At 31.8% G+C, this 26,371-nt stretch overlaps 1 protein-coding gene across 10 annotated transcripts in view; it reads left to right on the forward strand.

The window, feature by feature from the left end:
• The window catches only part of LOC132720204 (uncharacterized), a 111,327-nt gene that overhangs the window by 19,591 nt on the left and 65,365 nt on the right, over window positions 1-26,371 (forward strand). For 9 of the 10 annotated variants that reach the window (XM_060704265.1, XM_060704267.1, XM_060704270.1 and 6 more), the window contains exons 6-16: window positions 1,096-1,223; window positions 11,994-12,192; window positions 19,856-19,995; window positions 20,855-21,056; window positions 21,603-21,778; window positions 22,105-22,264; window positions 22,787-22,957; window positions 23,125-23,295; window positions 23,832-24,017; window positions 24,358-24,537; window positions 25,662-25,793. In XM_060704265.1, coding sequence (XP_060560248.1) covers window positions 1,096-1,223; window positions 11,994-12,192; window positions 19,856-19,995; window positions 20,855-21,056; window positions 21,603-21,778; window positions 22,105-22,264; window positions 22,787-22,957; window positions 23,125-23,295; window positions 23,832-24,017; window positions 24,358-24,537; window positions 25,662-25,793 — 1,845 coding nt within the window. The remainder of the gene's footprint in view (window positions 1-1,095; window positions 1,224-11,993; window positions 12,193-19,855; window positions 19,996-20,854; window positions 21,057-21,602; window positions 21,779-22,104; window positions 22,265-22,786; window positions 22,958-23,124; window positions 23,296-23,831; window positions 24,018-24,357; window positions 24,538-25,661; window positions 25,794-26,371) is intronic. The other variant, XM_060704266.1, reaches the window with a different exon arrangement.

Below are 26,371 nucleotides of genomic sequence, written 5' to 3' on the forward strand. Positions count from 1 at the left end.
GACAATGAGTTTCCTGGTATATATAAAGGAAACATATCATGCATAGCTATGGAATTAACTGTGTTAATTATATATAGAATTGCCATCATGTGTTTATAATAATGCAATATAACACTTTGATACTGAGAAAATCAAGCCATATAATTGCTAAGACAATGTTCTATTGATTTTGAATAAAGTCACGAATATAATATATCTTCATATTTGAATAATAAGGGATTTTTTTTATTATTTACTGTTTCAAAATGCAATATTTTATTTAAAAATTTAGATTTCTTAAAAAAATTACCTCCAAAATGTTCACTGTAAATTTGTACATAAATTTTTCTATTTTTAATTGATTAATTGTTATTGTACAACAAGTACAATGTAAAACCCAAGTGATACTCATTCATCAATTTTTTGGTGATTTGTCAGAAAATTAGATGGTTGTAATTAACACAGTGTAACTGTCATTATACAAACTGTAAATTAAAATTTCACAGAAAAAACATTTATTTACCAAGGGTTGATTAAACTGGAGAGGTTAATTTAAGATGACATGCATGTATGTTATGTTGTTGTAGTCACCTACAGTGGTTGTTTGATCTTTTTACATGACATGAAATCAGGTGTAACTTTAACATGCAATGGCCAGGCATATCTGTCTCCATGACATTATGTCATGATGTAAGCCACAGTCATTGTTTATAAAGTGACCCTGTTTAGTTTACTAGGTTTTAAGTCACATTAACACTGTTATAATCATATATGGTTACTGTCCAGCATCACTGTTTAAAGGAAGAAAACTGATACCAATTAGTGTTCTCCTTTTCCACTATCTTGAGTATAAACCATCAACCTTTTGAGAGGTAGATAGATAGTTTCCTCACATAAAAGTTAAAAGTCCTTTGCAGGATTCAAACCTGAAGTGGTGAGGTTGTAATGTTTAGAGTCAGCATCTTTAATCATTTGGCGAGGACGTTTTCTGATTCTTCGCACAATTTTCTTTGCTTGAATGACAGGGAAGTTATGATTATGTATGTACTTTTTAGCAATTTATGAGTGTTTTTGAAGTTACAGACTGTACAATGATCTAAATTTTGTATTGAACAGGTTGTGGTGGAGAAGTTTTGGCACCGTCTTACTCATTCCAGTATCCTGAGGTAGATGGCAAATACCCCTCCAATACCAACTGTCAATGGAAGATACAGGGTCCTGTGAGAAATAAAATCAAACTTGAGGTAATATTGTCAATTTACAAAAAGAATATATCATATTAATACTAACAGAAGCCAGTATAGATACTAAAATATATTAACATATTAATGTTTAATTTAAAGTCAACTCCATTTCTACATAATGTTTCCACTTTGAATATGAAATTAAAACTGTTTACAGGTAAATATGAAATGAACATTTTAGGTAAATATAAAATGAAAACTGTTCATAGGTTAATATGGAATGAAAACTGTTTCCACTTTGAATATGAAATGAAAACGGTTTATAGGTAAATATGAAATGAAAATTGTTTATAGGTAAATATAAAATGAAAACTGTTTATAGGTAAATATGAATGAAAACTGTTTATAGGTAAATATGAAATGAAAACTGGTTATAGGTAAATAAGAAATGAAAACTGTTTATAGGTAAATCTAAAATGGAAACTGTTTATAGATACATATGAAATGAAAACTGTTTACAGGCAAATATGAAATGAAAACTGTTTATAGGTAAATATGAAATGAAAACTGTTCATAGGTTATAGGTTAATATGAAATGAAAACTGAATATGAAATGAAAACTGTTTATAGGTTTCATATTGAAATGAAAACTGTTTATAGGCAAATATGAAATGAAAACTGTTTATAGGTAAATATGAAATGAAAACTGTTCATAGGTTAATATGAAATGAAGACTGAATATGAAATGAAAACTGTTTATAGGTTTCATATTGAAATGAAAACTGTTTATAGGTGAATATGACATGAAAACTGTTTTGTAGGTAAATAAGAAAATGAAAACTGTTTTAGGTAAATATGAAATAAGAAATGAATATGAAATGAAAACGGTTTATAGGTTTAATATGAAATGAAAACTGTTTATAGGCAAATATGAAATGAAAACTGTTTATAGGTAAATATAAAATGAAAACTGTTTATAGGTAAATATGAAATGAAAACTGGTTATAGGTAAATATGAAATGAAAACTGTTTATAGGTTAATCTAAAATCAAAACTGTTTATAGGTAAATATGAAATGAAAACAGTTTACATGTAATAGGTAAATATGAAATGAAAACTGTTTATAGGTAAATCTAAAATCAAAACTGTTTATAGGTAAATATGAAATGAAAACTGTTTATAGGCAAATATGAAATGAAAACTGTTTATAGGTTTAATATGAAATGAAAACTGTTTATAGGTAAACATAAAATGAAAACTGTTTATAGGTTAATCTAAAATCAAAACTGTTTATAGGTAAATATGAAATGAAAACTAATTATAGGCAAATATGAAATGAAAACTGTTTATATGTTTAATAGGAAACGAAAACTGTTTATAGGTAAATATGAAATGAAAACTGTTTAAAGGTAAATATGAAATGAAAACTGGTTATAGGTAAATATGAAATGAAAACTGTTTATAGGTAAATATGAAATGAAAACTGGTTATAGGCAAATATGAAATGAAAACTGTTTATAGGTTTCATATTGAAACAAAAATTGTTTATAGGTGAATATGACATGAAAACTGTTTTGTAGGTAAATATGAAATGAAAACTGTTTATAGGTTAATCTAAAATCAAAACTGTTTATAGGTAAATATGAAATGAAAACTGGTTATAGGTAAATATGAAATGAAAACTGTTAATAGGTAAATCTAAAATCAAAACTGTTTATAGGTAAATATGAAATGAAAACTGTTTATAGGCAAATATGAAATGAAAACTGTTTATAGGTTTAATATGAAATGAAAACTGTTTATAGGTAAACATAAAATGAAAACTGTTTATAGGTAAATATGAAATGAAAACTGAATATGAAATGAAAACTGTTTATAGGTTTCATATTGAAACAAAAATTGTTTATAGGTGAATATGACATGAAAACTGTTTTGTAGGTTAATATGAGATGAAAACTGTTTATAGGTAAATATGAAATGAAAACAGTTTACATTAATAGGTAAACATGAAATGAAAACTGTTTATAGGTAAATAAAGAATGAAAACTGTTTATAAGTAAATATGAAATGAAAACTGTTTATAAATAAATCTAAAATGAAAACTATTGGTAAATATTAAATGAAAACTGTTTATAGGTAAATATGGAAGTAAAACTAAACTGTTTATAGGTAAATATGAAATGAAGACTATAGGTAAATATGAAATGAAAACTGTCAACAGGTAAATATGAAATGAAAACTGTTTATAGGTAAATGTTAAAATGAAAAAGTGTTAATAGGTAAATATGAAATGAAATATGTTGCTCACAATGACAGTTAATTTTTATTACAAGATGACAGTGCAACTAGAGTGGTTGAAACTTACTTTCAAGTTTAAATTTTACACTGAGGAAATTTTTTTCTTAACTTATTACAAAATGTAATTAATTTTTGATGTGTATTAAGGATGCTACAGTGCAGCATTTAGTCAATAAAGACAGAAATTTATTCATAATTTCCCTGCATTTAATTTTGTTTTTTGTACAATAACTTCATATGAAAAGGATTGCAACATTGCATTAAATTTACTTCATGTTTTCATTTTGACATGTTAAGGATATTATTTTTTGTGTCAACTTTTACACACTAAACAAACCTCTAGTCAGTGGTATTGTTGTAAAACAAAGAAATGCCACCAATTCTCTCTGTTTAATGTAGCAGAAGAAAAAGCTGCCACCGAATTATGTTTTTTTAGGTGGTTTATTGTTATATTATATGAGATATCATTATTGTTGTATGTTGAATATTTTTTTGTGAAATTATGCTGTACTTGTCAAGAGGCTGTTTATATATCTTGTGTGATAAGTTGCTTATTTGCATATGCTAATTGGCAAATAAATGTCATATTTAATAACAATTAAGTGCACTGATACTAATAAGTGTTTCCTTTATCAGAAAGATTAAAACAATGTAAGTTGTAACTTTTCACTTTACTTGCAGTTGATATTTATAGAACTTTGAATCATTTAAAGTAAAATATAAAGGTATATATCAAATTGAATTTACTATTACATGGGTCCTTTGGTTATTACTACATGTATTAGTGAATCAATCCCTCCATGGACAAATTCATTTATTGAATCAATCCTCATAGGCAAATTCATTAAGTGAAGCAATCTCCCATGGGCAAATTCTTTCCGATTATTACATATCCCATTGTTAAAATTAGTTTAGTGAAGCAATATTCCATGGACACCAATTTTATGAATTAATATCCCATAGGCACATCCATTTTATGAATTAAAATCCCATACTTAAGCCAATTAAGTAAATATCTAAAGAGGTCATGAAAATGCCCATTATGGAATATGTCATGGGTATTTCCATTTTTGTGAATCAATATTGGAGAATTTTTTTGTGAAAATATACTTAACCCTTTACCCCATATATACGCGAAACAACGCACTTTCGACCCCCCCCCCTTTTTTAGGCCTAAAATAGTGAAAAAATGTCCTATTTGGGCCCCAAACACATGTTTTCGTTTGAGAAATGTTGCTAAAAAAAATGAGCACTTTTTCGGCGCCGCCCCCCCCATCCAAAAGATACATCAGGGGGTTGCCAGAAGGGGGATGTGCCCCCTTCTGTTAGGGGGGTTTGAAGGGGGCGGAGTCCCCCTTATCGCCAAGAAAATTTTGGACTTCTGAGAGGCTAAAAATGACCCCAGGTCGATCATAATGTAACGTGTTGAGAAGTTGCAGCACTTTGAAATAAATTTTGATGGAAAAAATCGAGGCAAAATAGTGATTTTTGGCAATTTTGAGATGCCCCCTCATTGCCATGGTAACAGGAAATTTAAGACTGAGCATGTCGTTACAAAGGCAATGGTCCAGTCAACATTTGTGCCAAGTTTGATTAGTATTGAAGCATTTTTCATAGTTTCATAGCAGTTTGAACTTGTAACAGGAGGCTTTTCAGTGAAAACGGCCATTTTTCACAATATGCTCATGGGGGAAAGGGTTAAGATGTAATTCAAATATCTAAAATTTTGCTTCATTTAACAAATCATGTATTCATCTACACACAAGAGAACCCATAGATATTTTAGCATTTTTGTGCCCCCTCTTAAGGGGGGGCATTTAGATTTACCCTTGTCCGTCCTTCCGTACAAACCCAAAGGTACTTGTGTGACTTGGAGAACAATGGGTAACTGTAAATTCTCTTTGATCCTATTTTATCCATTTTTACTTGTGTGTCTTTTTCTAAGCCTTGTGTGACTAAAAATGGCTTAAAAGATCAAAGGAAAAGTCACATAATTATGTACCATTTTGTAATTACGTCCGTCCATCTGTCCATTCTCTTTTGTGTCGCACGTAACTCAAAAAGTATTTGACCTAGAGTTATGAAACTTAACAGGAATGTTGATAAGCATGTGCAGTTGTGCACCTAGATATTTTTGTGTAGATTTATTCAGTATTTTTTAGAGTTATTGCCCTTGGCTTAGTAAAAATTTGCAATTTTCAACTTGTGTCACACGTAACTCAAATATTATTTGACCTTCAGTCATGAAACTGTACAAGAATGTTGATCAGCATGTGTAGTTGTGCACCTGGGTATTTTTGTGTGGATTTATCCAGTATTTTTAGAGTTATTGCCCTTGACTTAGTAAAATTTTGCAATTTTCAACTTGTGTTGCATGTAACTCAAAAAGGATTTGACCTAGAGTCATGAAACTTTACAGGAATGTTGATCAGCATGTGTAGTTGTGCACCTGGGTATTTTCATGTGAATTTATATAGTATTTTTAGAGTTATTGCCCTTGACTTAGTAAAATTTTGCAATTTTCAACTTGTGTCGCATGTAACTCAAAAAGGATTTGACATAGAGTCATGAAACCTTACGGGAATGTTGCTCAGCATATGTAGTTGTGCACCTTGGGTTTCGCTTGTGGATTTATCCAGTATTTGTAGAGTTATTGCCCTTGACTTAGTAAAAACCGTTTCATTATGTTGTGTTATTTGTTCCTTGAGTGCTTGAGTTAGAATCAACCAACTTTACAGGAATAATGATCAACATCACTGTGAAGCTATGCACCTGGGACTTTGCATGTGGATTTTTTTCCCTTATTATTGCCCTCGACTTACAGTAGTATAAATTTGCAATTTTCAACTTGTTCATGCATAGCTCAAAAAGTATTTGACTTGTAGGCCTGAAAGTTTACAAGAATGTTGGTCAGCATGTGTACTTATGCACCTTGGGGTTTGCTTGTGGATTTATTCAGTATTTGTAAAGTTCTTGCCCTTTACTTAGTAAAAGATTTTTAGTTTTCAACTTGTGGCACATGTAGTCCAAAAAATATTTGACCTAGAGTTATAAGATTGACAGAACAATTGAGTGTGGGGGCACCTGTGTCCTATGGACACATTTCTAGTTCATGATCAGAAGGAATCAGCTGCTAGTATATTAACATTATTTACTTGATATTTTAATTGTTGAGTAAATAATTAAAGGGTTTTTTAGAATCAGATCTATAAGATCTTCACAAAGGTTTTTTCTATGCCATCTGATATGATTCAAACTAATTTCATTCCCAACAGAAATAAACAGTTTTTTTTTATTAAATGTAGACCAGTTTTAAATCAGTCATGTAACAGAATTATGTAAAAGAAGTAAAGCATTGAATTAAGATTCCCTAATTATATGCAATAAGATAAAAAATACTGGAAAGATATGTAGGAAATATGCAGTCTATGATAACAAATCAAAGATAACTATTTTATATTATACAGTGATGTTATGCAGTTTGTAAACTGTCAAACTTGTGTCTGTCAGGAACAGTAAATCTGGCAAAATTAGAAATATGTGGTTTCTCAGAATTGATTTAATATACTGCCACAGAAATATACCGGTACAGTAAACATATGACTATATGTGATTCCAAATGGTTTAAACACGATTAAACACAAATTTATCATTATTTTTTGTATGGAATTTTTCTTTTAATTTTTGGACATGTAAAATCTTTAGTAGTATTTTTTATCAAAGTAATAAAGGGTGACTTCTGTATTTTTATAATCAAAACTTATTAACAATTTTGTCAAGTACTGTTCTGTTTAAAAAAAAAATGTTAAAATTATAAAATTAACACTTTGCAGAGGTTGCTTGATTAAAAAAGACAAGAAAAACTCTGAGGGTGGTGTGCTTGATTTATCGTTTAATTCTGTGTTAAACCACTCCTTGGTTCTTAACTGCAATGCATATCATGTTGTTGTTTTTTCTTCACCACCCATTATCATTCCTTTGATAACATAATGAGAATGCCACATCAATGGATATCATTTCCTTTAAATGATATTCAATGCCAGTGTATCAGTTGGAAATCATAATTGGTCTGCAACTTTTTGAATTTTGTAGCCTATATAGCACAAAAATAGAAAATGACTATCCTACCCATGCTTGCAGTCGGCCAGGATACTGTTGACTGTTTAATTCATAAATTTTGATTATTTTAACTATGGACCGTTTCAAAATTGAAAGCAACACTACTTCACTATTATCATCAGAATTATGCATATTTAGAGTTGCTTAAAACTATTCCTTGAAGCTGAGTACAATCATAATAGTAAAATTTACTATCATTTCAACAGATAAACTGAAATGCAATAGAGAAAACAGATAAAACATAATTCAACAGCTGATGTATTGCACCCGTTATTTCAATTAATCATCTAAGATTGTTCCAGTTGTTCTACAAGTGAGTGTGATACAGAGGTTTTTGAATATTTGATACCTGATGTTAGATTATTTGTTGTTGTTTTTTTACCTGTATAACTTACCTACTTGGTGTTCTAGTTCTTTATAATATAATAGCTAACAATACTGATACTGGAAAGCCTTTGCACTAGTATAGAACCAACCAATATAAGTTCAAGATAAAAGAATAATATGCGTTAACACCAGGACAGATTTACAACATTTTATTAGTGTCAACTAGTATAGATCCAGTGAGTCTAGCTGTATGCTGTCCATTGTTCAAGTTAGCAACATTAAAAGTTTTAGGTTTATTTTTGCGAACATTTCATTGTGATATCCCTAAAACTTATAATGGACCATTCCACAATCAAAACAGGGCATATCATTCCAGAAATTCATCAGTGAATGGGTTAGACTGGTACTTTGATTGGTTCACAATTAAGCTGATGTTTTTTTTCTCATATGTAGGCAAAAAATGATGCAAATTATGGTTTAAGTAACATGTTTAAGATGATAAAGATGAAAGCCCTAGTAACATCAAAGCGACATTAAAAAAAGATTTTTTCTTTTCACTTTTTAGATAACACGATATTAAAGTAGTTGATGTTCAAATTATTAGTTTCTGTTACTTAATATCTATATCCATAATACAGTAAACCCTGTGTTTTATATTTTAATTTTATGCAAATAATACAGTCATTTTTATGCAAATTTCTAAGTTATATCTTTAACTGAAGAAAACAAGTAACATTTCAAAATGCATCAAGTGTTTTCACCTTTATGGAAGTTAATCATAATGGCACAATGTACACAGTTTCTGGTGCTTACATAATCTAAATTCTTTTTGTTATTATTGCTTCTTGAAATTTTTCTGCAGGTAGCATATATTTGCTGCTTTGTCCTCCCTGTGGTCCTTTAGTCTGTCTGTCATGCTTGTTGACCTGTTGTTATAGTACATTTATTTATAATTTGAAGTATGATGATACCTAAGAACTGCAAAATATATAGTTGTCTGGGTTTGATTTCTAAACGGTCCAGGGCACTTTCATTGTGACTGACCACTGACCATGAATACTTTCTATGGTCATTCCCACTGTACCTAAATTCATACATGTGAACTCTTCCTCTTTTAGTGGGAGACTGCCACTTTCTGCAACCATATTTTCAAAGAATTTTCTTAAGATAAAGGATATTTTCACAAATTAAAGAAATCTCCCTCTTTTTTATGTCAGAATTTTCTTATTTTTTTATTGCAAATTCTTAAATCTCTCTTTTTTGAAGAAAAACCTCCGGCTTGATCATCAAAAGTTCACATGTATGTAAATTGCTTGAGCATGTACAGAAGTTTTCAGTTCCTTGTGAAAGTGAAGGCACTAGTACTAGTAAACTGCTTGAGTAGCTAACAGCTGTGATCCATAGGGTAAACAACAAAAACCACCACCTAAGGCTTTGTATAAAAGACATTGGGGAGCATCATTGCTGTTATCCATATTCTTGTGTCACAGGGTGAGAAAATGTGCAGCCTGACTGGGACTCGAACCTGGGACCATCGGAATACCGTACTGTGGCTCTACCAACTGATGGCCGCTTACACACTATCTCCCCTTATTAGTGAGCAGTTCTGTACCGTGACATACTTCCCCGCTATATTGAAATTCGTCCTTTAATTTCTCAGGTTTACAGAGCAATGTGAATTAAACACAGCTATATGCAGTCATGGTCCCCGTTGGGTGCCAAATTTAACAGAGTGAACTTGGGACTGTCGGAATACTGTACTGCGGCTCTACCGACTGAGCTATCTGGCCGCTTACACATCTTCTCCCCTAAATAGTGAATAGTTCTGAACCATGACACTTGTTTTTTATAACTTTATAAAATAGACAATCAGTTGCAAGCTGAATTAGCTGCATTATTGGGTATGCAGCCTCTTTAATTAATGTGATTATATTTTCTTATAGAATCAATACATAGATTTCAGGATATAATCAAAACATATGTATCTATATAATTATGTAAAAAGCAAGTATTTGTTTCACAACTGTGCTTAAAATCATGTTTTTGAAACTCAGCTTTCCAATTAATTGATTAATTTTGAAATTTCTAAAATTAGGCAATTAAAAACATATTAAAAACATATTTTATTAGAGTGAATACGAGTGCAAAATTTTGGTTGAATCGGTAAGCTAGTTTTCCGATAGTTTGGAAAATGTATCTGCAACAAATTAAAAGTTACTTTACAATATCCGTGTTAAGTGTTATATTTCAAAATTTGTTGAATTTTATGTCATAAAATATTGTCGCATTTCAATTTCATTACAGTTTTAAGTGTTTGCAGGTTAAATTACTTCAACATTTAAGTTGCTGCACACTGTCATAATTGTTAACATAATAATTATGTGTAAATTTATTCATGTTCTGATTTCAGTAGTAAAAGTTAAAAGATAAATAAAATGGGTGTTGCAAAATTCAATGAACCTGTTCCAATAAACATTTATATTACATATGACATCATGAAATAAAGTACATAGAAATATATAGAAATTAAAGTGAGATAAGGCGTGTCTCAATTATTAAACAAGAGCGATCAGTAATCACATGTGTCGCCTCATGATGGCCAATTTCATGTTGGGACAAAGTTTGTGACAGACGGACAGACAGATGGACAGTGCATAACTAGACTTGGTACTGATCATTCCTGTAAAGTTTGGATAAAATTGTACCAGTAGTTTATAAGGAGTAGTCCGGACAAGCTTTTGCGTATCTGGCAACACACAGAAAAAACACATTTTTATCAAAGGGCCATAACTCGGCAAAAATCATTCAACCGAAAAACCCGTGCAATATTGGCAAGGACTTGAGCTACAGATCAATCCTGTAAAGTTTCATTGAAATTGCTTTAGTGGTATAAGAGAAGTAGTCCGGACAAACTTTAAAAATAAAAATTATTAAAGGGCAATAACTCTGACAAAAATCATTGAACCGGAAAATGCTGATAATATGCACAACTAGACTTGGTACTGATCATTCCTGTATAGTTTGGATAAAATTGCACCAGTAGTTTATGAGGAGTAGTCCGGACAAGCTTTTGTGTATCTGGCAACACACAGAAAAAAACACTTTTTTTTTCAAAGGGCCATAACTCGGCCAAAAATCATTCAACCGGAAAACCCTTGCAATATGCGCAAGGACTTGAGCTACAGATCAATCCTGTAAAGTTTCATTGAAATTGCTTTAGTGGTATAAGAGAAGTAGTCCGGACAAACTTTAAAATTAAAAATTATTTAAGGGCCATAACTCTGCCAAAAATCATTGAACCGGAAAATGCTGACAATATGCACAACTAGACTTGGTACTGATCATTCCTGTAAAGTTTGGATGAAATTGCATCAGTAGTTTATGAGGAGTAGTCCGGACAAGTTTTGTGACGGACAGACGGACAGTCAGACGGACAGACAGACGACGGAGAAGTGATCCCTATATGTCGCCACTACTCCGTAGAGGTGACACAAAAATTGATATTACTACATTTAACCTTTTGTGGTACTTGTTTCTGTTAGGCAAATACCCATTCTGTGTTAGGCAAATACCCATTCTGTGTGATTACTGATTTCATGATAGCTTTAAGATTTCTAGGGTTTTCAAAGCACATTTTTTTTGTGGTGCACAACTGTGGTACAGGCAGGCAGAAATAAATAAAGTTATATATCAAAATCAATATTTTTTTTATCAGTAGTATAAATTTAAAGTGTATAAAGCTATATATCTGCTGCAAAAATTGTTGTTTGAATTTTAAAAGACAACAAAACTTCCAAAATGCTTTAATGTAATATAAATGGAAATAGATTGCATTAAAAGCAAATTCTGCATGCTGAACAGATAAAGCCCTACTGAAAGCTGAATAATATGTACATGGAACCAGTTGATAAATTTTATAAAAATATTCCATAAGGTATAGCTATATATCCTTTATCATTGACATATAGCCACCTATTTCTTTCAGTTTGATGTATATGACCCCGATCATCATGATTTAAAATATTCTAAAATAGCTGAATCTGGGTATACTGAAATAGTCTTGAAATTATCATTTTGTCTTTTCAGTTCACCTTATTTGACCTTGAAGATGACTATGACACATTGATGGTGAGAGATGGTCCTACATTAGAAGACAAGATCCTTGCTGTATACACTGGCTCTACCATACCAGCTCCTATCACATCTACCACTAACTTCCTGCTTGTCACCTTCTTCTCAGATCGCAGTGTAGAGAAAACTGGGTTCAAGGCAAAATGGGAACCAGGTATTTTGATCTTGTTGAAAAAGCATGCCGCTCAGCTCTTTAAATCTTTTCCAAAACTGCAAATAAAGGTTGCATTTAATATATTTTCATTGATAAATTTTCAAGTTGATGAAATTTCTGCTTTTATTATTCATTTAGTTATGAAGATTCTATATCAGCAAATGAAGAAATTTTTATTGCATTGGAAGTGTATCAGGAATCCCATAATCATATTAATGTGATGTTGGAAATCTTGGAGCAATTAACTATTTCAGTGCTTGCAATGATATAAAACATACCTATGCCATTAATATCGTGCTAGGCCAGATTTGAACATGGATGCAGTCTGTTGTCTATTATTTGTATAAATATTTTTTTACACTGAAACCCCCTTACCGTTCTGAATTTATTTTTTACTTGGGGAAGGGTTATATTATGGATTCAATCAAGAACCTATAGCCTCAAATCTAGGCACTTAGTCAATAACATAAAGACTTAAATCTAGACCTAAAGACTTTAATCTTGGCATGCAGTCAATACCATATAGACTTAAATCTAGGCCTTAAGACTTAAATCTAGGCATTTAGTCTATAACAGATAGACTAAAACCTAGGCCTCTAGTCAATAACATATAAACCTTAATCTAGGTCTAAAGACTTAAATCTAGGCATTTAGTCAATAACACAATAACATATAGACCTTAATCTAGGTCTAAAGACTTAAATCTAGGCATTTAGTCAATAACATAGATACTCATATCTAGGCATTTACTCAATAACATATAGAATTAAATCTAGGCCTAAAGAATCTGTCAATAACCTTTAGACTCAAATATAGGCAACCAATTAGGAATATAAATAATAGGCTAAGTAGCTCTTAGAATTTATATTTTGCCTTTCTTGTTTAATAATTAAGCAATAAAACATTCATGAGTATTATTTTTCACCCATCCTGTTCTGTGCTGCAGCATTTACATGGATAGGGTGTGGTCTGATGTAATTCACGACTTCTGTCGTAATTTGTGAAGTATAATTTATTGCTCACTGCACTCAGAAATTAATGCACAAGCACTTGTAAGATGCTGGGTTTGACAGGAAATTATGCTGAGAATAAATTCTTTATTTGATGGCACTGATTCCTACCATATGTTTTAAAAAATAAAATAAGTATGATGGAACTTGAAGAGGTTTTAAGTCTTGTTTTAGGGTTATGTTATTGGATAATCATGACTGCAGATTATCCTTGCAATATACAATAATGTTCCATTATATATATCACGAAATCGAAAGATGTAGGGAATTAACCCAGATTTATGTTTATAAGATGATTTTATTAAAGTGACTGAAACATGATGAAAGTTTAGTTATTAAATGGGTGTGTCTTGCTGTAATTCTGTTAGAGTACATGTTCCAAGTTTTATAGAGATCAGCCTCTTTGAATTGTCTGTTTAGGTTTCATTGGGGAAATTCACTGCACAATTTTAAGAAATTTAAATTATCAGTCATGTATTGTATAATTATGATAATCATCTCAGAAATACATATAATTAGAAGACCTCCACTTTGGTTCAAAAGCCTAAATCCATAAAGTTTGAAATTTTTACATAGATCACCAGTCCTGGTGTTCTTAAAAGATGATAAAGAAATATACTCAGAACTAAATTGAAAAGTCTTTGTGGGGTCCTCAGCTTTATTTAAAATACATATGTTGTAATGCTGCTTTTGTCATTATTTGGTAATTTTGCGGAATACAAATACGTTATTGGTCAAATGGTATACAAATATAGGAAATATTAAGTCCTTTCCTATCAAAGCACTTCAGTGGAATCCCTTACAGCTCAGTGGTTGTTTTGTGGGTTTTTACAACGCTTATAAATGGAAATGAGCCTTGCCATTCAGATTTATACAAGGAAAAAAGGAACGCAGAAGAATTTGTTCAAGTAGTAAAAGTCAGAAGTGGTTTTTGATATAATTGAGTTGAAAGCATTTGTCAAGTAGGGTCATCTGAGTGGTAGAGATAAGATGCAAAAGTTTAGACACAAACCGCAGATGCAATCTGCACGGATCTATTAATTTACCACATTTTCCTTGTTCTCTGATTGTTCCAGTACAAGATACTAGTGAGAAATGAGATTTAAACATCCTAGTTATCCTGCATGCTCTGTTCATTGTCTGTTCCTTGCTCTTCATTGACGACAGCGTCAAAGTGCAACGCCCTTACGGTTTTGTGAAACTTTTTCGCAACTTTTTGGACATTCCGATTGCTGAAATGGTTGTTAAAACTGAAAATGATTAGTCTAGAAATTGTCACCAGTATAGCTAGTCTGCACTCCAAAGGCTCTTTACTGTTGGTAGCTCATATTTTGTACTCATTAAACTTTGAATGGACTGTTTCAAATTTAAAACCAAACAAATAAGCAGGTAGAAGATTGAACTATTAACAAAGCCTGGGTCACACAGGGTACCCACTATGTCAGTAGCAATAGGTGGAGTTCACAAGAAAATTGACATTGAACTGATTGTCATGTTTGTGTCATTGTTAAATATGTTTTCCTTTTTCTTTTTTAAAGAAAAATAAAAGGTTTTGGAAGTTATTTTGCACATATTTTTTGCAAAAATATGAATTGATGTAAGTGCTTTGAAAAAAGAGCTTGGTTGAGTGTTGCCAATTTGTTTAAAGCCTATCGTGCTGGATCGGAAAGTGATTGACCTTTGGCACTAGTATAGGGCCAGGCCAGCTTGTATTTCCATAATGTTTAACCAGGCTGACTAAATTCTTATCTTGACATCCCCAACATTAATCATGGATTGTTTCTTAATGGAAGCTGAACAAGTCCTTTCAGCACTGTTAAGGTGTTAAAGGTCAAAACAGTGAAACATTTTTTGATAAATTGAGTGAAAGTGGAAATAAAATAAGACAAACTGCTAAATTTACTTCTTTGTTTACCTGCTGTCAAGATTGATAACTAATGAAAATATTTAGAAGAAAAAATATGTCATTTATTATTAGGGTAGTGTGAAGTTACTGTCTATTGTGATATGTTACCTGTTTAAAACCTGTAAAATGTTAATCAATGTAGACTAGTGTAGGTTGTTGTAAGATGTTAATGCCAGATGACTTTTATTTAACAAATATTCTAAAGTGTTCTTATGATGCCAGAAATATTTGTAGCTATCTCTCATACAGTGTGATTGTAATACAGCAAGGTATATCAGCATTAGAAAGTGATAAGTATGTCAATACAAACATAACCTACTGAATTTCTTAGATGAACTTGTCCAGCATTCTTTTTTGCTGTTTTTGGACCTGTCCATTATCAATTTTGGGGATTTCAAGATGAAAATTTAATGTTAGCTAATAGTATAGAACCTGGTCACACTGCAGTGAAGTGTAGGCTGGCCTGTCTATATTCTAGTGGCAAAGGCTGATTACTTACAGTTCCAGCATGTTAAGGGTTGAATTACGAAGGGTTAATTATGAATCATATTTTAGTACATATTATTGTCACTTTAGTGCAGTAATGGGTTAAGTCCTTCTAAATTTAATAGGAGTTTTTTGCACTTAGGTGACAATTTATATCAAAATATAAACCTTTACCTTGTAATGTACTTATCCTTTGTCTTGCATTGACTTTGGAACTGTCAGTTGTTTGTATTATTATCAAATTATCAAAATCAAGCAGCCATTATATCAAGTGTTTCTAGTCATATTATAGCAGGGTAGCCTGACTTTAAGCAAATCTTTGTCAATGCTAACATTCAAAGAGTTCCAGCTAACAAGACATATGCACTAAAATATATTTTGTAGCGGGTGTTTTCGATAATATATGCCTTTTTGAAAATGTATGCCTTCAGAAAGCTGCGTAAGAAATAACTTAAATACTTGTAAACATACAGTGATCTATTAATCACAATTGTCTAACATCTGGAGAAAAAAAAAGAAGAAAAAAACAATATCAAATTTTGCATAAAAAGTAGTTTAGTTTAATTCTTCCAAGAAAATATATAGATTAAAAATATGAATGTCATCCAATATATATATAGGGGACCTACTTAAGTTGCCTTCATCAATGATGAGGAAATAAGTGATTTATGCCCATTATTAAAAAAAAATATCTCAACATCAAAGGGCGTATTAAGTAAACAAGTTTCCATCTGAATCCTTGAGAAAAAAAATAATTTAGGAAGATACTTGACTTGCTTTCATCATAAGGAAGTGAATGTAACATGTCCAGTTATAAAAAAAAACATACTCAGTGTCAAAGGGCTTATATAAGCCGCGTCACGACAAAACCAACATAATGGGTTTGCGACCAGCATGGATCCAGACCAGCCTGCGCATCCAAGCAGTCTGATTAGGATCCATGCTGTTCACTTATAAACTCTATTACAAATAGAGAAACTGATAGCGAACAGCATGGATCCTGATCAGACTGCAGGGATGCGCAGGCTGGTCTGGATCCATGCTGGTCGCAAACACACTACTATGTTGGTTTTGTCATGACGTGGCTCATATAGAGAATATGTTAAAAGGTGGTTACATTATTGTGTGCAACTGCATGACCTTACCATAACTTCCGTGACTGTTGATTTGCCATTACTGTGGCAAAGATTAATTAACAAGTAAGCATATTATAATTACTTCATTAGTTAAACATGTTTTAATCACACACCCAGTCTCCAGGTAAGACCATTGCAATGTTTGTTGAACTTTTTATCTTAATTTATTTAAGGTCAAGCTAGGTCCAAATGATGAAAGGTAATTTGTAATGGCATTAGTTACAAACATGGGTGTTTTAATAAAAAAATGTTGGGAAATGGTTTGGTTGCTTTACAGAATGATTTTTTTGGTCCAAATTATTTTTGTATGAGATTAAGTATTGTTTTTGTGTGTTTTCTTTCTTGGTCAAAACTATTTGTTTTCTGTCCAGATTTTTTTGTAAACCCTCTAGATTTTTTTTTTTTTTTGGGGGGGGGGGGGGGGGGCTTAAAGGTTATTCAGAGACTGTTAATAGTTAATAGTGACATTATACTGTGAGGCTTTTAAGTGTTCTTTGAAAAGTTTTCCTGTTTTGTTTTTCAAATAAGCTCCATGTGTTCATTTTATTATTTGTTTCAGTGTTTCTCTTAATTGTTCTTTTAAAATATACTGCTGGGATGTCTAAGTTTTTTACTTTGACTTTACTTTTCTGACAAATTTACAGGACAGTCATATGAATTTTAATCTTGTTTATGATAAGTTTAAATAAAAAGCAATGAAATCATGTGTAATGGTTGATTCTTGTGAATAGAAACTGATCATAAATTATTTTGCTACATATGTTTTACATAAAATTATGAGAATATTAAATATTTTTCCTGTCATGAGGCTCTGGTAGTTTTTGTCATTCTATTTCATTGCATTCATCAAGTAATGAAGTAGTTGTTAGAAATAGAAATATAAGTGCAAACACATGGTTGTTTACTTGATTATGTATCAGGTTTTTTGTGATTATCATTTGAGTTGCACCTAATGTCTTGATTTTTGTAACAAAATTACTCAAATTTTTTTTTCAGTCATCTGTGTTGACATAAATTTTTGTTGTTTTTTCCCCCCGACAGCCTGATATGGAAAATCTTAGATTCTGTATTTCAATTATAGTAAAGATAGCATATTCTTATACTTGAAAAAAATCTTTGGTTCACAATTCTTACCATAACTTTGTGTAATGGATTTTCCCCGCTTTGAATTTGGAATATTCCATTCAAATCTTAATGGAATTTCTGTAATTTCAGTATCAAAATACAAAAAAGAGCCACTAACATATGTGAGGTTTGACAAGGCTCTCTACTGGGGGCAAGGATTTGAATCACTTTCAGTTTTGGCATCTTATGTGTTAACTGAAATATTGAGAACAGTATCCTTGCTATCCCTACATGTATAATTCTGAACATTCATCTTTTCTGTTTAATTAAAGCAGGATAAATTTATGTAAGAACTTTTTCGCAAGGCACTAAAATATATTTTGGACATGATTGTGACAGAAATAAAGCTGGCAAACTGTGTGCAGTGATAGTTGAAGAGAGCTGTTCCATGCCTATGTGGGAAAATCATTCTGTTTACAACTTAAGATAAATATATCAGCAAAAAAACACCTAACATGAAAGCTGCATATCAGCTGTAATACTGAAAGATACTGAATATGTTTAAATTGATTCCTTGTATACTGTACTTTAACAGCAAAACAAATTGTCTGAGTTTTAGGCCTACCCCCCAGATCCCTGAAGACTGTAGGGTGTGTGCAGACATTGAGCAAAATTTGATATTGAAATCTTTAATATGAAGATTAATAATTGCTCTAAAGCATAGGTCTTATTACATATAATATTATGCATATGTTTGGAAAGATATTGAATTTAAATGTAAACTTTACAGGCAATGTTTAAAGGTCAATATTATAAATGTTGTGATTTAATAAATGTGTGAGCTGACATTCTGCCTGACAGACAGAGTGACAACTTGTCCTTCACACCCATACATACATATACATACACTTACCTAAAGTTTGCATAATTATTTATAAAAACAATTTTTCTAATTGATTCAACAGCAGGCCCTCACTTGTTTTGTTGATTTCGTTTTAACTTATACCATGCTGAATTTGTGTAATGGACTTGATCCTGCTTAAAATTTAGAACTGACCATTGTAGGAATTATAGTATCAAAAATGAAATATTAAAATCAAACTATTGAAGCGAAGCATTGAACAGTCTTCAGTATCTTATTTTTTGAAAAATTAATTTATTTACAACAAAAAGCAACAAAAAGACAAAAACCCATTTTATCATGAGAATTGTTTTATCAAATTTATTTCTTACAAAAAACCTAACTTTGTTTCAACAAGCTCTCAAGGATTATCTCCCCTATATTTGAAATGCTAAAATAAATGCTGAGGATAAATAAATTTTTTTTGTCAAAAGTCACCTGACAACAGTTTACAGTATATTTTGTGATCGCAGAAAACTCAAACTGTTGTAGTAAAAAATCTAAACCCAGTCGCTGCATCTTGGTGCCCTGCAAGATGAATTATAGTTTAATATATAAAAATAAACTTATACAGGAAAATACATACAGATATACAGTACGATTTAGATTTCAAATATCAGAAAATACCACAGAGCTTGTAGCCCTTTGATTTGTATGTGCAATCAGTCTATTTAAAAGACTGATGTTAAGGGGCTTCAGTGGCTGAATTGTTTAGTTCACTGTCTATAAATTACTGGCCCCTCACTGCTGCTAGTTTGAATCTCTTCAGGGCCTGTAATGTTTCTTTTCTTGAATGGTAGCTAACCAGCTAGCTTATGGAAGGTGGGTAGTTTTACTCAGGTGTGACTCCTACTTGAAATAATGCACAGAGGGGCACCTGAGGTTCTTCCTCCAAGAAGAGCTGAAAAATTGACAAAGTTTTAACGATTTTAGTGTCACTGATAACCAAGCCATAAAAAATTTTGTGTAGCCATTCCGGGAAATATGGTCTTTAGTGAATGAACCTTAAGTCCATTTTACAGAGTGAAATTTTCAGTGTTTAAAAAAGATCACTTGGCTTAATAGATTTATCTGTCTTTTAATGTGGTGTTGGCCAGCCAGCACATTTTACTGAATTAATTCTTTGCACATGTATTAATGTATACAATACTGTTTTCAGTGGATGCTGGATATACGGACAATCTGGTTGCCAAGGAAACACCAAAATTTATTACCTCCCCTGGCTATCCGGATACTGCTATGGGTAATATTCACGCTTCATGGACAATCTGGGCAGAGGGGGACATCATTGGTCTACAGGTAAAAAATATATTCAACATTGATAAATTTATTTCATTTTATGATAAACTAAGAAAGATAATTAATCATTTAAAATTTAATTTTAAATGTGAAAGAGTTTACTCCCTTGATAGAGGTTTTCGTCTATTTATTTTGCAAGTTTTTTGGTGTGTTTCAATGGCAAATGACGTCATTTACACATATCTATAAGTGGAATTTAAAGAACACTTATAAATTGTTATATTTTCTTAGAAAAACTTTTGCTTTAAGTTTGAACCTCCAAAGAATACATACTTAACTGAAATGACATATCATGTATAATTAAAGGGGCTCCACTAAGGCCAATTAGCCTAAAACATTAAAAAAAATTGTCTGACTCTCATCCTGATTTGAATAAATGTCATGTTAATATTTTTTCATTTTTGGGTCATGCATGCAATAACTGATTTTGCTAACAAGTATGTCAAAATCAGAAATTTTGCACTTAAGTCATTGGTAGAAATCTACATCAAATGGTACACCAATCTTGAAGAAAAAAAAAGTTTTTCATGTTCTGTATGACATATACATGTACCTTCATTTGAGTCTCTTAAATGATTGAAGTAAATAAGAACTTACACTTCATTGTCAATAAATCCTATCTAGTTAACCTTTTTTGCTCATTGAGTTAAATCTTTTTTGGTCCCATTTTGAATTTGGAACTGCCCATAATTAATTAAAGGGATTTAAATATAATTGAAATTAAGCAGCCTACAGTAGTGCCGGGTCAGATAACAGGCTGGCCTGTCACTATTTTTTTTTGCATAGGTAATTAATTACCCAGTTTAAATGGTGATATTTCATGTGAATGAATACATAGTCTGGCTTCATATACTTTCAGTTAATTGACTTAGACTTAAGAAATGGAGATACATTGAAGATTTATGATGGGAGAAATGAGGATGCTAATTTGATGGCATTCTTCATTGGAGGAGGTGATAATGTACTAGAAGTGCTCTTCACTTCTGGAGAGTATTCATTCATTCAGCTCAATACTGATCTCAAGGACACAGGGAGGGGTTTCAATTTAACATATCAAAAAGGTAAAATGTTAATGTATCAAAGTGTAATTAGAGTCTTGTAGCTTGTTTTATTGATTGACTTTTTTAATAGCCACCCTGTTTTGCGTTTTAAGTCATATATCGGTGGACAGTTACATTAAATTTGGATTTTATTTTAGTCCAAATGTACTTGCTCATTTAATTGGAGTTCATGGATTTTTTTGAGAATTTGAAGCAACATTTGGAACATTTAAATCCTATACATTACAAGCATGACATAATTTAACTTTGATGCCATATCTCTATCCTATCTAGTAATTTTGTTAACTTCAATTTTTTAAATAATTTTTACAAAAATTAAGGTAAATTCCAAAACAAAATTTCTGTAGAAGATAAATTTGACCATACAAATATGAGATGTGCTGTGTATGTTGTGTAGACTGTCCTGTGAATCATTCACTCATTCTGTTTTCTGTAAGATGGATATCTATGGCTTTCGTTATTCCATTGTTTTGACCCTTTATGATTATCTTTTACTCCACCATTATGCTGTTCTCAAAATTTATATACTATTTTCTCATCTGCCAGGTTGTGATATTAAAGTTCAAGCAAGTTTTGGATGGATTAGTTCCCCTGGATTCACAGCCGAGCACCAGTATCCACCAAAGCTACAATGTACCATCTCTAAGCTAGAGTCTGGTTCCCAGGAGACAACTCTGTTGTTTAAAAAGTTTGATACAGAACAAAATTATGATTTAGTTCAGGTATAGCTTTTCATTTTACAAAATAAAAAGGCAATGAAATTCAATTTAATTGTCAGAATAAGACTCGTCTAAACAAAAGTCCACACATACTTATAGACTTTATTTCATAGACTCTGTAGATTTTGATGAACTTTATTGTAAAAGGTTGTAGATGGGTTGTTAAATTATGCTAAATGTAAATTATATGATTTTGTGAGAGCTGTAAAGTCATAGGATTTATTGATATGAAAGTCCATTTAAGATACTTAGCATGGTAAGGAGTCAAATAAATTTTGTTATGTAATATAAATACACAAATTATATACATTATTTGAGATATTTTATAGGTTTATGAAGGTGCAGAAATATCTGGTAAAACATTGCTCAAGAACGCAAGTGGTTATTTGGAGCCGTGGTCAGTCTCTACAGCTAGTGGTCAGTTTGTGATCAAGTTTACAAGTGACACTAGTTTATCAGGACTCGGATGGACAGTTTCTTTTTCATACGGTGAGAATTTTCTATTCTTGTACTTGATTAAACATTGGAGCAAGTAAATTAACATTGGCATTGGAGGCACTAAATTGATTATATGGTGAATTCTAACACAACCCGCATTTTTACCTATTGAACATAGAAGAACCGAAAGTGTGTGTTATTATGCAATAGAGTCACTGTTTGACGTTCTATATTTAGACATGTGACGTAATCATTATACATGTGACGTAACCACTATAAAATCCGACGCGCTGACAATAAGTAATTCCTCGCATCCAAACTCCAAACTGTGATGTTATTGAGCGATAAAATCACTGTTTGGGATATATTATTTCTTAAATATAACAAACAGTCTTGTAGTTTACACACCAAATTATTCAAAGATATGCCACCTGAAATTACCTTATTTGAAATTTTTAGTTATCTTGATTTCAGTTTGTATATTAACACTAAGACTATTCCATTTGAGTTTGTTTTATTAAATATTAATTTACTTACTGATTTATACATTTTGAAAAATTTATTATTTTTTAGGTTGTCATGACAATGGTGAATTACCTGCTAAACTTAGCATTTCATCTAAACATACTGCATATGGCTCCTCTGTGCTGTACGACTGTGATACTGGGTACCAGGTAGTTGGTTCCCGGCATAGATACTGTGATATTGGCGGGCTTTGGGGATCACCCAGGCCAACATGTAAATGTAAGTGGTACTTTTAAAATAGATGAGTTTTGTTTGAAAAGTCATTTTGATCTATCAAAATAAGAAAATTTGTTAAAAAGTTAATTTTAAAGTATCAAAATAAGCAAATATGTTTAAAATATTTGGATTTGAAGTATTTTGCTTCATTTCTTTGTAACTTGTTACAGATATTTATTGTGGTCCTCCTGGGATATTGAAGAATGGTGAACTTCTGAACATAACCAGTCGTTATTTTTCGGGCGTGGCATCGTATAAATGTAATCCTGGGTATGAGCTGACAGGAAGTAGTGTAGTCACCTGTACAGATCATGGCTGGTCTAACTTACCTGTTTGTGAAGGTATAATGATATTTAGTCATATATTTTTGTTGATTTAATTTATTAACACAAGGTCACATTTCTAGACTATTTATTGTTAAAGATGCTAGAACCATGTACCTACCCTGACAGACAAAGTCAAGAAGCTCCTTGAACTCTTGGATCTATATCGTTTCACAGTCAGTAAATTTTCTCTATAGCATCACAAATATAATAATGTAATTTAACTTTTCATTAAATTTTGGTGATATTATTTATGTGCTAAAAGTGATTGCATATCAAGATAACTAAAATAGACTATTAAATTTGTGTAGATTCAGTACTAAATTTATTGAACTTGTTGAATAAAACAATGTTACGCTTGCCAGAGGCTCGGATAATATGATTTTATTCAAATAGTTCAATAAAATTAGTATTCAATCTTAACTCTTCCATTATTCTCTTTTTATTAAGACATTAAAGTAAGTAAAGATGTGATAATTTGTGTGCCTTTTTTATCACATAGAATATTTTATACATAATTATTAACAACAGAGGACTTTTTTTTAATATTCTAGATATTCTCTGTCCGAAGTTACTTCCTCTCTCAAATGGAAGGACGTATGCACCATACTACAACAGTGTGAATGAAAGGGTTAGATTTACCTGTGATCCTGGCTACCAACTGGTTGGTTATACCTTTGCAGAGTGTGTTGCTGTTGGCATGTGGTCACATGACCTTCCAAAATGTGTCCCCGGTAATGGTATGGCTGTTATATAAATTTTTATTAAATATTCTCAGAATGCTGATAAAGAGATCAAGTAAATAAATAGTGAACATACACATAAAAAAATTACCAAAAACTTTTTAAAAAAAGACTATAAAAGAAAAGAAAGACACTGTATTCTTAGAAACACATTGGAACCTAACAGTACATGTTTCATTGTTCGCGTGAATTCTGTTTCTCAACAATATTTCTTTTTCAGTGTCTACCTTTTAGGTCTTTTGTTTCTGTCTCACAAAAAAATAGTTGTAGTTTAATTTTTAGAGTTGAAAGTATGTGTGTTTAGTACCTTGATCTTGTATGTTTTCTACAATTGCAGAGACTATGTGCCCAGAGTTGAAGATCATCCATGGTTTTGTGACCAGACAAGAACCTGTCAAAGTTGGAGACAATGTCACAGTGATATGTAATGATGGGTTTAGGTTATCTACAGAGCTTCGTGGTACTTTAACTTGTACAGAGACTGGGGAATATAGTACCCCAGTTCCAGAGTGTATAGGTAAAAAAGAGATTTACCTGAATTATTTTTTCAATAAAATAAACAAAGAAAACTGATTAATAATGCAAATATTTGAACCTTGTGCAGGCAGTAGCACATATTTAACAGGTGCATCTGAAAAATAGCAGAAGCACATGTTTATGTAGCATTCAGTTTTTGTCAAGCCTGCGTGAGTTGGACTTTGTATTTTTAGGTGTATATGCGTCCATCCGTGTAGATTTGTCTGGTCTATATCTTGCTCATTCTTTGAGGGATTACAAAATAATTTGGTTCAAATGTTCACTGTAAAGGAGTGGTTTATCGCATACAAAACCCAGATCCGCCGCGGTGGTCAACGGAAAAAAATGGGTCTGGAACATAACTTCTACATGTATAGAGTGAAATTATTATAACTTTTGATAAATATTCTCCATAGTGAGGCAGAGAGTTGCGCGAAAAAATTAAGCTGTGGCAAAGGTCAAGCTCACACTTAGTGGTCAAAGTCTAAATAACAAAATAAAACATTCATTTGTGAGTATTATTTTTAACTTCTATATACATGGATAGATTTTAATATAACTTAGACCAAATGTTCTCCATGGTGAGTTGAGTTGTCTTCCCAAAATGAAGGTCAAGGTCACAAGAGGTAAAAGGTCAAATATAGATTAATAATATCAAAATTTGTTTCTCTGCACTGTATCTTGTTTATGCTTTGAAGTTTTATGCTTAGTGGTCAGAGGACTTTTGCTGAGCTCGACATGGTTGTCAAAATGGCTGTTCAGTGTTTGTGTGTGTGTGAGTGTGTCCAAACTTGTCCATGCCATAACTTCTTTGTACATGAAGGAATTTTCTAATAACATGAATGAGTTTTTAGGCACAAATGTTCATCATGAGACTTTGTGTCATGCACATGAACCAGGTCACTGAGTCAGAGGTCAAGGTCACTTAAGATGATGCAATATGAAGATTTTGCCTTGGGTATAAAGAGGATGTGTTGAGCACATCTCACCTATACATGTTTCCCCTTGATCTGAAGCTTCAGTTTTGAATTAAGAAGTGTGGGCTCAACATTTTGCCTGTGGGCAAAGATTTTCTTCCTGTTTCTATAGTATCCTAGAACAATATCAAAACCTTTTTATTTGCAGATGTTGATGAATGTGTTACCATAGAGATGGTTTGTGGTTCTGATCATGAATGTGTTAACACTGTTGGATCATTCTGGTGCACTTGTGCAGATGGATACCAGCATACAGAAGAATCAGAATTTGGATGTGAAGGTGAGTCAAAGTTTTATTTTATAGCTAGAGGTCCTCTTCCAAAGTTGTGCAAGTTATATCTCCACCCAGGGTGGTCATGGGATTTTCTTATATAGTAAAAACTTTAATAAAACTATATATGTGTCCATAGGACACAGGTGCCCCCATCGCGCCACTGTTCTGTCAATCTTATGACTCTAGGTCAAATATTTTTTGAAAACTAAAATTTTTTACTAAGTAAAGGGCAAGAACGTTACAAATTCTGAATAAATCCACAAGCAAACCCCAAGGTGCATACGTACACATGCTGACCAACATTCTTGTAATCTTTCAGGCCTACAAGTGAAATACTTTTTGAGCTATGCATGAACAAGTTGAAAATTGCAAATTTATACTACTGTAATTCAAGGGCAATAACTCTTAACAAAACTGAAAAAAATCCACATGCAAAGTCCCAGGTTCATAGCTTCACAGTGATGTGAATCATTATTCCAGTAATTTAGTGATGTTGATCATTATTCCTGTAAAAGTGGTTGATTCTAACTCAAGCACTCAAGGAACAAATAACAACATAATAAAACGATTTTTACTAAGTCAAG

The sequence above is a fragment of the Ruditapes philippinarum genome, unplaced genomic scaffold (genome assembly GCF_026571515.1).
Source record: "Ruditapes philippinarum isolate M1 unplaced genomic scaffold, ASM2657151v2 ctg812_1_1_1_1, whole genome shotgun sequence".
Lineage (NCBI taxonomy): Eukaryota > Metazoa > Mollusca > Bivalvia > Venerida > Veneridae > Ruditapes > Ruditapes philippinarum.